The sequence below is a fragment of the Castor canadensis genome, chromosome 8 (assembly GCF_047511655.1).
Source record: "Castor canadensis chromosome 8, mCasCan1.hap1v2, whole genome shotgun sequence".
In the NCBI taxonomy this organism is placed as follows: Eukaryota; Metazoa; Chordata; class Mammalia; order Rodentia; family Castoridae; genus Castor; species Castor canadensis.
This window is the reverse complement of record NC_133393.1, coordinates 13,623,696-13,637,197: the sequence shown is the minus strand read 5'-3', so window position 1 is coordinate 13,637,197 and position 13,502 is coordinate 13,623,696. Positions and strand designations below refer to the sequence as shown.

Here is a 13,502-nt window from a genome sequence, read left to right as displayed (position 1 = left end):
TCTCCAGTACCACCAAAAAAAAAAAAAAAATTTTTTTCTTTTTTTTTGAAGGCCAGGTGTGGTGTATGCCTATAATTCCTGTAATTGGGAGACTAAGGCAGGAGGATCACAGATTGTAGGGGCCTGGGCTACATAGTGGTACCCTGTCTGCAAAAACCAAAACAAAACCCAAAGAACAATGAAAAGAAAGGTTTGAGCTGGGAGTGTAACTCAGTGGTACAGTAATTGTCTAACACGCAGCAAAGCTCTTTTAGAACCCCAGCACCACCAAAGAAAAAAGTTTCAGTTCTGATAGTACTATGTACTTCCTTTTATCTGAAGGAAGGTGACATTTCAAGAACTCAAACATAGGAAAACTACTTTATCTCCACAATCATCATTATATCACATTCTGGGGGTTGGAGTGTAGCTCAGTGATAGTATTTGCCTAGAATCTACAAGACCCTGAGCTCAATCACCAGTACCACAAAGAAGAAAACAAAGTAAAACAACTTTTAGCTGGAAGTGGTGGTATGTGCCTATAGCCCCAACTATTTGGAAGCCTGAGATGGGAGGATCACTTGAGCCCACAAGTTTTAGATCAAGCTGTGCAACGTAACCAACAATAAAAACAAAAGCAAAACACCGCATTCTATGCTCTGTGAGTAAAATGAGCTGGAAGCAGTGCCTTACACTTGTAATTCTAGCTATTTAGGAGGCTGAGGTCAGGAGGACTACAGTTCAAGGCCAGATGTGGACTGGAGGTGTAGTTCCAAGTGGCAGGGTGTCTGCTATGCAAGCACAGAGCCCTGAGTTCAAACTCCAGTTCTACCAAAAATTAACAGAAAAAAAAAAACTAAAACAAAAACAATAGGGAGGCCCTCAAGTAGCATAGTACCTGGCTAGCAAGCTTGTTTCCTAAGTTAAAAGTAGTACTGCAAGAAAAAAAAGAATACATGAAGAAATTTAAAAAAAAAAAAAAAAAACCCATTATTATTTCTTCAGACATAGCCTAGCTGCATTTTTGTGACTAACCTATTAAATACCCACTCAATGGTATGTGCCTTACATCTCAAACTACTCTCTAGTCATTTAAATCACCACAAAAAGGCATGGCATCAACTGCAAATGCCTGTAAGACTGTTTTAAATATCCCTCGGAAGACAGGTTTGTCCAGTTCAATCAGAGTAAAGTTTTCTGTTATGATCCAATAATGTATCCTTTAGATTAGAAAACAGTAAGTGCCCTACCACCAAACTAGATCTCCTGGGAAGGGGATATTTTACTCAAGTCTACGTTACATGAGCTAAGAGAACTTAGACAGGTAATGTGCTCAGTAGATTAAAGTCCACTAAGAACAAAAACTCATAAGAATAAAGGCAGGGTGTTGTACATGCCTATAATCCCAGCACTCAGGAGGCTGAGGCAGGAGGATCATGAATTTGAGGCTACATAGACCTTGTCCCCCAAAAAAAAAAAAAAAAATCACAGCAATGTTGACTTTATCAAATAACAGATATGGCTGTTTGGTGTAACTATTACTGACTTGATAAAAGAAATTTTTATCACTCCAACTATTAAAATAATTTAATATATATAATCATAAGAAATAATCAGTAGGGCAATGCTCCATCAGGTTCTCATCAATGATACCTGCAATCCTTATAAAAAACCCAAATTTCTAAAAGCTCTCCCCAAATGACCCTCTCCAGAAAGCAAGCACTTGCTCACCAGCAATGCGCACAGCTGATTGCCCAGTGCACATAACACCTGACAGAGTCTCTTCAGGAAGACATAGTGTTTTTCTACCAAGCCCCCTCCATCAGCAGTCCTGTACGGTAAGAGAATAGTGTGATTAGCTGCATGTTAAAAGACGCAACAGAGCTGAGCGACAGGGGCTCCCGCCTGTAATCCTAGCTATTCAGGAGGCAGATATCAGGAGGATCGCAGTTCAAAGCCAGCCCAGGCAAACAGCTCATGAGACCCTATCTTTAAAAAAAACCATCATGAAAAAGGGCTGGTGGAGTAGCTCAAGGTGAAGGCCCTGAGTTCAAAACCCCAGTACATTAAAAAAAAGAGAAGAAGCAACAGAGAATCCCCACTGAATGGAAGTGTCTGGTTTGTGCCTCACCATTCAAATCTTTAGCAATTATCAAAGTTTCGAAAAAAAACCAACAAAAATCCAATACTGACATACAGATGTAGAATATGGTTCAGTGCACTCTCCCTCACTGGAGACTTTTAACTATGTGCTGGAGTATTTAGGGATGATAAGGTAAGATAAGGTCTGTGTGTGACTGCATAAAACAATACATCTATGAGGAACTGCACAAAAAAACACTCCACCCAGGGAGGACCTGAAGAGAGTTTTGGGGATGTAATAATTCCTTATCCCACTCACAAATTAAAAAAGACTGTAATGAAAACATGTTGTGTCTCACTTTTCCAAATTATTTAGTTCACATCTCAATCCAGTAGAATCCAAATAGCCTGCTAGGGCTGGGGGCATGGTGCAAGTGGTAAAGCGCCTGCCTAACAAGTGGGAGGCCCTGAGTTCAATCCCAGTGCTGCCAAAAAAATAAAAAAATTTAAAAAGTCCAAATAGCCTGCTAAATAAGTAAAATTATAACTTACTTGGTGACAAAACCTGACCTGAAATGATATAGGACTATTCACACGAACAGCAATGAGTAACCCCTAGCGTGAACAGCAACTGCATCAGTGGACACAGGGAAGCAGTAGTGCATGGCAAAGAGAGCAGGGGCCTCAGAGTAAACAAGACTAGGCTCTCTGGTACTATGGCTTCCAGTGCTCACTGTCCAGCCTGTCTGGACTTGAATTACAGCTTTACTAACCATGGGTGTGGTATAGTATCCTTGAACAGAGATGGGACACCTCTGTGTTATGTCATGGTCTCTACAGAACTAACAGATAGATGTGAGAAGCAGTAACCACAGGGACTATCCAATAAATAACTGGATATTAATAGGATTCCTTACAAACGGAGTTGCAGCTTCCTTAGGAAAATGCTGTATTAGAAAGGAGAATAGGAAGCTCTAAGCAGCACATGCATCTCATACACCTTTTCACGTGTCCTTGGGACCTAACAAGTTAAGTGAGCAGTATCAAAAAGAGGGTGTTACAATAGCTTTAACTATTTGCAATATGCAGTTTAACCTATTCTCTGGTAAAAAACACATTATCAGGAAATGCCTTAATATATTCCAGAGCAACTGGAAGAAAATGAGCAGAAGCTATTATTTCAGTATACAACATGTGATTCATACACCTGTCTCTCAGAGTGTTCCTACTGCTTCCAAGAGCCTCAGTACACTGGGCACTGACTAGCTTAAGGAGAAGAAAAGGGAAGAACACTTGGAGTTCTGCACTTAAGGCAGGCACTAGGACAGATGCTGGCCTAATGAAGAAGTGTATTCTCAGGCCTTGTCATCAAGGCTACTTAGAGGCCCAGGGATCATCAAAGTGGAAGAGAGAATCAAGAAGATGAGGTGTCAGGGTAACTGTGAAAGTGACACTACAATAACCACTACATACCTTTAGCACAAGATCTTCAAAAAGCACGATTAATTCTTATAAGAGTATCTTATTTTCTTATCTATAAACACTGTTAATGACTGCCATCACTTAGGTAGGAATTTAAGACTCATCCAAAGGATATACAAAAATGATGAAGGATGGACTGAAGGTGTGGCTCAAGTGGTAAAGCACCTGCTTTCCAAGTGTGGAGCCCTAAGTTCAAAGTCCAGATCCCCCCCACCAAAAAAAGATGAAGACATCAGAAGACACTAGGAGTAGATGTGCAGCTCAGTGGCTGAGTGAGCTCTTAGCATACATGAGGCCCTGGATTCAACCACTAGTACTAAAGCCACAAATCAAACAAACAAACCAAAGAACTATAACTAAAACCAAAAAACCCCCAAAATAAGCATAACACATTGAAAGGTAAAGATACTCACTGGGCAGCAGAGAGTATACAATGCATGGCAACATCTCCAAATAGGACCATCAAGGGCTTCCGGTCTTCCAGCTTGCCCTACACCCAATTTTAAGGAAACACAATCATTATAAAACCCTCAAAATACGGACAATGTATTGTCTTGATAATTTCTCAAATATTCCAGGGCTTACTGAACACTGGGAAGAAAGCCAAGTCTTTCAAACCAAATCTGGATAAGACTTATATCTTTAATTATATTGGGCAAGAATGCTGATACAAGAGCAAAGTAAATTATATCAACAGGTAACAATCCTAGGGAGAAAAGTCACAGTCCACTTGTGAGTCAGGACAAATAAAAAGCCAATGTAGCCACCTTCTAAGATTCTCTGACCTAGCAGTAAGCTTTAAATGTCAACATTCCTTTTATTTAAGTGTGAAGTCCCAAGAACCTTGGCTGTTTCCAGAACCAAGTAGCCTGACAAATTCCTATACATTCTGCCAATGAATCTCTGCAGTATTGCAAACTTTTGTCCAAAGATTGGAGGGAGTCAATAAATTGGCCTTAAGAAATAAAATCCCAAACCTTTAAATGTCTTTCTGCCACAACATGCAATTTAACCCCACCTACACTCACCCTAACCCAGGGACCCTGATGACAAGTCAGTTTGAAGTGGTCACTTACTTTTCTGCTGACTGCAATGAGTAGACATTCAGCTGCTCCTAACTGAAGTTCCTGTTCATTCAGAAGCAGGCACAGAATCTCCAGGAGTTTACAGTTTTCAGCAGTAATGTGACTCATAGACACCCAGTCAATGTAGCCAGCTAGAGTATTCAGGGCTGCAAGTCCTACTCGACAGTTCGCTTGAGCCTGCACCAAATCACTTTGATTATGAGGTACTAACATATAAGGGAGCTGTGGTTATAACTGAACTTATGCATTCCACTTATAAAAAGAAAATGAGTTTTTTTTTTTTTTTTAATGTACTCAATGGCATTCTCAGCATCCATCACGTTGGGCTGGGCATGATTGTACATGCCTGTAATCCCAGCTACAGAGAAGCAGAGGCAAAAGGTGAGAGTTCGAAGCCAGCTGGGTTAAGTTGGTGAGACACTCAAAAACAAAACGGCTAGGGGCATAGTTCAAGTGGTAGAGTGCTTGCCTAGCATGTGGAAGCCCCTAAGGTTCAATCCCCAGCACCAAAACAAATAACAACAACAAACAAAACCTCAAACAAACAAAAATAGGAAACCCATACAGGCACGTGTGGCCCTTTTATTTTTATTTTTTTAAAGAAATCCTAAATATAATTCTCATTTTACCTCCCTTCCACTACAGCTCAGTGGTCAAAAAGATCCCAAGCCTGAGTTCACTAGGTATAGGTATCCTGCACCTGAAGGCTTAAGGAAGCCTTTCAATTCTCCAAAGAGTGCTTACCTTTGACTCCTGAGAAGTATCAGTCTTCTGAAAGAAAAGTATAAAGATCCAATGTTCTTAATGAGCAAAAGGCTTCACAGTAACTTTTCACACCCCCGGTCAAGATCCTTGAATAATTACTATTAAAATACTAATGCAACTTTTAACTTTGGGAAATAATATAATTTTATTAAGAATTCATAAATGATATTGCCCTATTAATAGGTTAAAGCAAGAAACAAAATTAAATGATTACAATTTATGATCACATACGTATAGGCATAACTATGAAAATCATGTACATCAAAATATTTCACGGTAAAACATCAAAACAATGACTGTCTAATACAAACAGGATTTTTATACTTATATTTCAAATTCCATAAAAATGCAACATAATGCTGGGCACTGGTGGCTCATGCCTGTAATCCTACTACAGGCATCTGAGATCAGGAGGATCAAGGTTTGAGGCCAGTCTGGACAAATAGTTTGTGAAACCCCATCTCCAGAATAAAATGAGCAAAATGGACTGGAGGTGTGGCTCAAGCAGCAGAGCACCTGCTTTGCAAGTGTGAGGCCCTGAGTTCAAACCCCAGTCCTGTCATAAAAACAAAACAACCTACTATATTATAATTCAGATGCTTATAAAAAAGAAAATCAACATTTTGCTAAGCAACTTCTGAAAATAAAAATTAAGAACTCCTGAAGATGATTAGAGGAGAAATAATAGAAGTGGGAGTAATGTCTGCAGTATCTGAAAGCTACCACCACTGGGATCATGAAGTTTCCAAATGACAACAGCCTCTACCCTCCTCTCTAACAAATCCTCCATGACTCCCAGGGCCAGTGCAGGAGCGAGGAGCCCTTTTTTGACACAGGAATAGAGGAAATAATCTATTCATCTCTTTGTTTATGTTCATTCAATTCCCAGTTGAGAAGGTGAAGGGAAGGGGTAGAAGTAGAGAAAGAACTAAGAAGTGGACTAAGAAATTCCAGTTACAGAACATGCCTCTTGGTACAGATGATGCAGCCTGGTCTAAAGGATGGCGAGAACTAAACCCAAGGCAAAGGAAGATGACAGAGGACAGGCTTCTAGCTTGTGTCAGAGCCATCACCAGCCAGACCTGCTCTAGCACATGCCTTACCTAGGGCATCTAACTTTCTAACTTGAAAGTATTTGAAAACCAATGGACTTCACTAATTACAGCTGAATGACAACATTATTTTTAATGCCATAGTGTTGTGATGCTTCTTAAAACTAAGTGCTTAAAGTGTAGCTCTATAGATCCTATCTTTCCTGGATTAGTAACTTAAAAGAGCAATTTCTCTAGCAGGAAGACCTGAGTTCAAATCCCAGCACTACCAAAAAATAAAATAAAAACTGAAAAAACCAAAACACGTAATTTCTCAAGTCATACAGTTGATTACCCGAGATGCTGCTATTCTGAAGATGTAAAATAACCTTTTCTATGGAATGCTGTCCTTTTTTGTTTGGACAAAAGGATTTTTTCCTAATAAAGAAAGTATATTTGCTGAGAGCCACACTGCTAACCTACTGCTATGTCTAGACTATAATACACTTGGAGCTGGAGGCATGGCTTAAGGGGTAGAGCATTTGCCTAGCAAGCCCAATACCCTGGGTTCAAACCCCAGTACCGCCAAAAACAAAACAAAAAACCCCATCAACATTTGTTTCAGGAAATGTTGTCCTGAGCCCTGGAGTCTAATAACTCAACCGAGGGCTAAAACACCTGAGATCCACATTCCATTTCTCGAAGATGACGACCCACGTTATAAAAGGTATGGGCGTATCTTTATGTGATACTGTTTCTTTTTCCCTGCAGGCTGTTTACTAAGGGAAATGACAAGATTATTTTTTCCTCAGCACACGAGTTTTGTTTGTTGACACAGGGTCTCACACATAGTCCAAACTGCCTCAAACTCAGAACCCTCCCGCCTCCGTGACAGGTGCTACAATTACAGACATGTGGCACCTTGCTCAGCAGAAACAGATCTGTAATGCACACATTTTCTCTTGAAGAATCTCGGGGCAGTATACTGAGGAAAGAGCCCATTATAATAAAAACACTGGGTGTCAATTTTTTTATGTTTCCTGTGTTGCTGGGATACCCAGCTTTTATTGACTGAGATGAGGGTTTCTGGACCTTTTTGTCAGGCTGGCCTTGAGCCTCAAACTTCTCAATCTCTGCCTCTTGAGTAGCTAATACACAGGCGTGAGCCATGGCGTCCAGCTGCACTATTTATTAGAGAAGATCTTCAATAATTACTCTTTGACCCTTTGGAGACAAAGGGTTGTCCCCGAGCTGTGACAACCTCCCAGTAGTGACAAACAAAATGTTTCCATAATGGTCAAACATCATCTGGAGGGCAAAAATCACCACATTGAGAACCACTGTATTAGATTAACTTTTAAGCTGCCTTATTTGGAAAGGTGAACCTTAAAAATTACAATGGTAGGAAGACTGTGTCTGTTTTACTCTTTACTGCACAAGAAAAACCTGCTCAGGAAGAACAAAAACATCACCTATTATACAGTGTAATAAACTTGGCAGGCAGCCTACTTGAAAGGAACCAGGACCAAACAGAACACCATGATTTAATAGGATACTACTCAGACTCATCAGAAATCTGCCATTGCAAATATTAAATATTAACTTTGATTTTATGCTACTTTAAGAATTTTCTTACTTCAAAAGGAGTTACTATTTCTAGTAGACATAAAAACTCAATGAACTGGATTTGAGAAAATTAGTTTTGGCTTCTTCTGTTTTTCCTAGCTTTTTACTTAGAAAAGGGCCTTTTCTTCTGCTGAACTCTAAACAGCCTAATTCTTTGCGAAAAGAACATTTTAGCTTAAAAAAAAAAATTCATATTAGAAAAGTGCAGTTTTATGGGGTGTAGAATTCTTACCATTTGCCGGTACTTATTTACATTTTCCTGTAGTGTGTTAAGTAGAAAACTGAAGATCCTTTCCATGTTCTGGGTTAATGTTTGCTGAATATCTCTTCTTCTTTGAGGGGGAAGTGTCTGAAAGGTCACTACGTCCTCTGCCAGTCGCAAAAGGATGAACATCACTAATTCTGTCTGTGTTTCCTGCGCCAATAGAAATAAGCTAGTTAAACTAAAAGCACCTTATTCATTGTAGCTATGGCCAAAAGCTATTTTCTGCTGATGAAACAACAAACCCCATCACTATCAGCAAACCCTGAAGTCTATTTTAAGACAAGCACACAGAGGTAACAAACTGCACTGCATACCCCCTGCCTGGAGAGAGCATCCAACTCCATGAGCATGTCAGGCCAGTGCTGTGGCCACTCCCGCTTGGTCATCTCGACCACGATTCGAGAAAGAACATCTTTAATATGGTTCTCCTCTTCCAAAATGCTCAAGGTTCCCTGAAAAAGAACAATGGATATTAAGGTCTGCAAATCTGAATTTTAGGCACAAAAACTGGACTGCAGAAGTGTTAAACACTCAGCAGCAGGTCTGCTTTAAAACTAAACAGAACCAACAAACCTATTCTCCATGTCTGAGTCCCTTGTCTTGCACCTTCACTAATCATTCTCACTTCAAACTTCAGTGAGGTTGTATCAGCTAATAAAATGCCTGTTACAGAACCAGGAAAAACATCACTGTTCTTTACAAACTAAAGAAACTCTCACAGAGCTTCTTTTTTTTTTCTTTTCCTCTTTTTTTGGTGGTACTAGAGATTGAACTCAAGACCTTGTAGTTGCCATGCAGGCACTCTACTGTTTGAGCCAATCCACCAGCCCTTTTGTTTTGTTTTGGTTTTGGTGGTACTGGAGTTTGAACTCAAGGCCTCATACTTGCTAGGCAGGTGCTCAACCACTTGAGCCACTCCACCAGCCCAAATGTTTTACTGGAGGCCAGTGTTTTTTGGTCTGCCAGTCCTTTATATATTGGCTATTTTTGAGATAGGGTCTCCTTTTATGTCCAGGCCAGCCTGTACTGTGATCCTTTTTGTGCTTTCCTGGGTAGCTGGGATGACAGGTGTGCACCACTGTGACCCACCATTGGTTGAGATGGAGTTTCAGGAACTTTTTTTTGCCCAAGCTGGCCTTGAACCACACCCACCAAATCTCGTCTCCCAGGCTTGAGCCTCCCTTGACTCATCTTGCTTCATTTTTTACAGACTGTCAGGGAGAAGGAATACAGAAATAAGGTGTACATGGAGAGGCTGATAAAATGGGATGGAATACAGGAGCAATTGACTAATTTACCATTAATTCTAGTTTTAAAAGATATAGAATAGTTATTAAGTGTCTCTCTTATTGATGTCTGATGTCAAGGCTAATGAATTTTCACTCCTAGTCTTCCTAGAACTAGCAAAACAGAAGTCTTAGCTAGTTAATTTATAATTTTGAAGGGAATTTTTCTTCTCCTAGACTTAGAAGGGGTAAGAATTCCATTTTTTCTGCCCTTTATTATAAAAAAGAGAAGCAAGGCTATAGATTTTAAACATTTTAAAGTCATATTAACATCTGAAATAAAAGCATTAATTCTGAATGCTTTTCCTGGCTAGTATCACATAGTAGTTCAGTTTGATAAAAGGGAACTAAGTAGACAGTGTTTCAATCTAATTTAGATCTAAGAATCTTATTCATTTGCTCAAAGTGCTTAATCTTCTCTGCCCTGTCTTTGTAATAATAAAAACAGAAGTCAACATGTCAGGGTGATTAATTTAACCTAGTAAGAGAAATGTGGTAAATTAAGATTTCTTGAGCATGGTTCTTTTTACATTGAAGATCGTTATTAACACCATACTGTCTGGCCTATATATAGTGAAACAATGAATTTATTTATTTATTTGTGCCATAGTAGGGTTTGAACTCAGGGCCTTGTGCTTGCTAGTCAGATACACTACCACTTGAGCCATGCCCCAGCCATTTTTTGCTTTAGTTATTTTTCTTCATATGGGATCTTACACATTTTCCCAGGCTAACTTGGACTGTGATTTCCTTACCTATGTTTCCTGTGTAGCTGGGATCACAAGCATATGCTACCACACCCAGCTATTTGTTGATATGTGGTCTAACTTCTTCCCTAGCCTAGCCTCAAGCCAAGATTCTCCTGATCTCTGCCTGCAGAGTAGTTAGGATTATAGGTGTGAGCCACTGTGCCTGGCTGAACCAGTGAATCTTTATACAAATGCTACTTAGAAGAAATCACTTTGTCTAATTTACCTTGGAAACAGTCTCCCAACCACCCCTTTCTTACATTTGCAATCAGCTCCATAACACTATTCTTTAGGTAGACTTTCTCCAGCCGAGACATGCTGTTCCACCGAAACCTGACAACCAGAACACAGCAAATCATCAGAACCATGTTAGAAGTCTCTCTTCACAAAAGAATAGCTTTGATTCCTGCTTTATACTATGTTGGCGATTTCATTAAGAAATTATACTTTTGATTTTGTACCCCTTGAAGAATGGACAAATCACACCACATTCAACTAAAATTCCAACAGAAAAATTCTTGGGAAAAGGTTTGATATGTGCTCTGGTCCATTAACTGGAATCCACACAGGATTTGTGCCACAAATTAGCTTTTCCCCATGATTTTATTGATAGGTCAAAACCAAATATCCATCTATTACAATTCTAACAACCTAGTTGCTCTTCAGAAAATATAATCTTGACAGTACTAATTCTCTTCCTGGGCTGGCTCATTCTTAAAAGGTCACTTTTCTGATAGGCACTGAGTGTAGGAGACTTAAGTTAGGAGGGGGATTTCAGTTATTCTTGTGTAATCCTGCTTTGGCCGAGTCATTTAGAGAAGATACACACTCCAAAAAGAAAAAAAGACACAGTACCTAATCAGAGATTTACCTACTTTTTATTCTAAAAGGCCTTGAGTTCTGCTACATATACTAGGAGCTCAATAAATGCTGGATAAATTGAGTAACACTTATTAGTTAATACCTGTTGAATGCTTAGTATGTGCAATATAGTATATATGGACAAAGAAACAGAAAAAGAAAAAGGTTAAAAGTCCTGAATGAGCACTCCTCTGGTAAAATCTTGGCAATGATTGATTTCTTCTTCTTTTAAAAAAAATTTACACATAATAGTTGTATAGGAGAATACATTTTGATATTTACATGTATGCTTACAATATGTCTTAGATTTACCCCCTCCATCATTCTCCCTCCTATCCCTTATCTTAGAACAATTTCAACAGGTTTCATTCTTCTATTTTCGAATATGAATACAAAATACATCCACCATATTCACCCTCATTCCCCCTTTCCTTATGTCCACTTTCCTCTCTTCCTAAGGAATGTTCTACTCACCTAAAAAGCCCCTCTCTAGGTTAGATAAGAATTAAAGCTTTGCCTCTCAGACTTCAACAGCAATGTCTAAGAACTCCTTACTTGACAACATGTTCCAGAATCTGAAGACCAAAATGTCTGACGATGGCGATTTGGGTTTTCTCAGCCAACCTCAAGCCACAGGGTACACAGATCGGGCACTTTTCTTTAAACTCTTCACAAAACTGAAAGAAAAGTTATTATTCCTTGAAGGAGCAAAGAAAAGGTAGACCCTATAAAACATGAAGAAACCCCAACCTAAGCCATACTTTTAAGTTGCAAAACCTTGATCAATATCTTGTGAATATGAAGTGATAAATAATTCTTCCACTTTGATGGTTCCAGATTTAGCAAGCTGTGGCCACTTGCTTGCTGAAAGCAAACTGAGCCTACAGGAGTAGAAAAAGAAACTGAGCCTGCAGGAGTAGAAAATGATGTTAGAGATAATGGCTATCTGTTCCTCCTTGGAAACCCGTGTACCACCTGAACTTAGGTGACAAGCATGCAGGATCACTGTAGCATTCCCTCTACTTTTATGTCTATTTAAAATATTTAATAAAAAACAAATAAAACCCAATCGTTTCTGATTCCAAACCCCATGACATACATCTATCCATGTAAAGTTTCCTCCAAGTGATGCTCACTCTACTTCATGAAGTTAAATCACCTAAAATATGTAGTAATGTCATACGTATGTAGTGTTCGACCATTCTCACCGCCTACAGTAAGCATTGTTTAATGGGGTAATAAGCTCTACAGTATTTGCATCCTCATTTGCATTAGCATTCCCAAATTGCTACGCTGAAATTAGTCCCTGAGCAGAGCATCCGGATTCAAAGAAAACTACTTCCAGGAAACCAAAGTGCTTTTTGTAAAAATGCAAAGCAATCGAAGAATATCACACGCTGAAAAACACAGGAGTGTAAGAATTAGCCCAGAAACGCCCAAGACACAGATGAGACAGCAACAATGAGGTTATAAGTAAAGGGGCCCTCTGGGAGTTGGAGGCCGGTTGGGAAGTGTCAGCAGAGTTGGGTCAGCAGGGAAGACCGCAAAGAATGAGACTGGCGTTGGAGGGGTATCTGCACGTGCGCTACTGAAAGGCCAGGGGATGTGGGACTGGGTGTGTGTGAAAATGGGTGCAGCTCGGGGTGGAGGGGATCGCGGTGCGACCAAGAGTGAAAACAAGTGGGGAAAGGGTTGGAACCGGCAGTGCAAAGTGGCGGAGGGAATGAGAAGCAGCCAGGGACAGGAGAGATTCCGGGACGAAAAGCAAGCGCGCGAGAAGCCCTGGGGTGGGAAGAGGCAAGGAGGGCCATGAGGGAAAACCGCCTCCCGCACCAGAGTTGGAAAGGAGGTCCAGGGGCCGCGTGGGCGGGAGGCGACCTAAGTTAGAGCGGCGCTGGGGAGGCCAGGACTGAGCGAAGGTCTCCGGGCCGGCCCAAGGCGCCGGGACCCCAGCTACCTTGAGGGCTTCCAGCCGGTAGCGCTGGGTGGAGCTGGGGTCCATCATAACCGTCACAGCTTTCACCAGCTCCTCGCACAACGCGTTCACTTGATCCATCGCCATAGCTGGAGCCACGCGCCACGAGCACCCACTACGGCCGTCCCAGGAGCGCGAGGAACGGACGGCTTGTTGGCGCGACCACACGTTAGTACCGGGCCGCCGCGGGCTGGGGGGTGGGGAGGTGGGGAGCAGGAGGAGGAGGAGGAGGAGAAGGAGGAGGAGCGTGAGCCCAGAAGCTGGAGCCGGGAAGGACCCGGCGCTGCGCACGCGCCCGACCCGCCACTGCGCAGGC

At 40.9% G+C, this 13,502-nt stretch overlaps 1 protein-coding gene across 1 annotated transcript in view; it reads right to left on the bottom strand.

Annotated features, from left to right (window-relative positions):
• Xpo5 (exportin 5) overlaps nt 1-13,487 on the bottom strand; it is a 43,316-nt gene extending 29,829 nt beyond the window's left edge. Inside the window, exons 1-9 of the mRNA XM_074082095.1 lie at nt 13,169-13,487; nt 11,767-11,888; nt 10,611-10,683; nt 8,630-8,767; nt 8,283-8,465; nt 5,373-5,399; nt 4,620-4,805; nt 3,957-4,033; nt 1,711-1,810 (exon numbers count right to left, since the gene is read on the bottom strand). Of these exons, the coding sequence (XP_073938196.1) occupies nt 1,711-1,810; nt 3,957-4,033; nt 4,620-4,805; nt 5,373-5,399; nt 8,283-8,465; nt 8,630-8,767; nt 10,611-10,683; nt 11,767-11,888; nt 13,169-13,273 (1,011 nt within the window). The 5' untranslated portion in view covers nt 13,274-13,487. The remainder of the gene's footprint in view (nt 1-1,710; nt 1,811-3,956; nt 4,034-4,619; nt 4,806-5,372; nt 5,400-8,282; nt 8,466-8,629; nt 8,768-10,610; nt 10,684-11,766; nt 11,889-13,168) is intronic.
• Nucleotides 13,488-13,502: the final 15 nt, after the last annotated feature.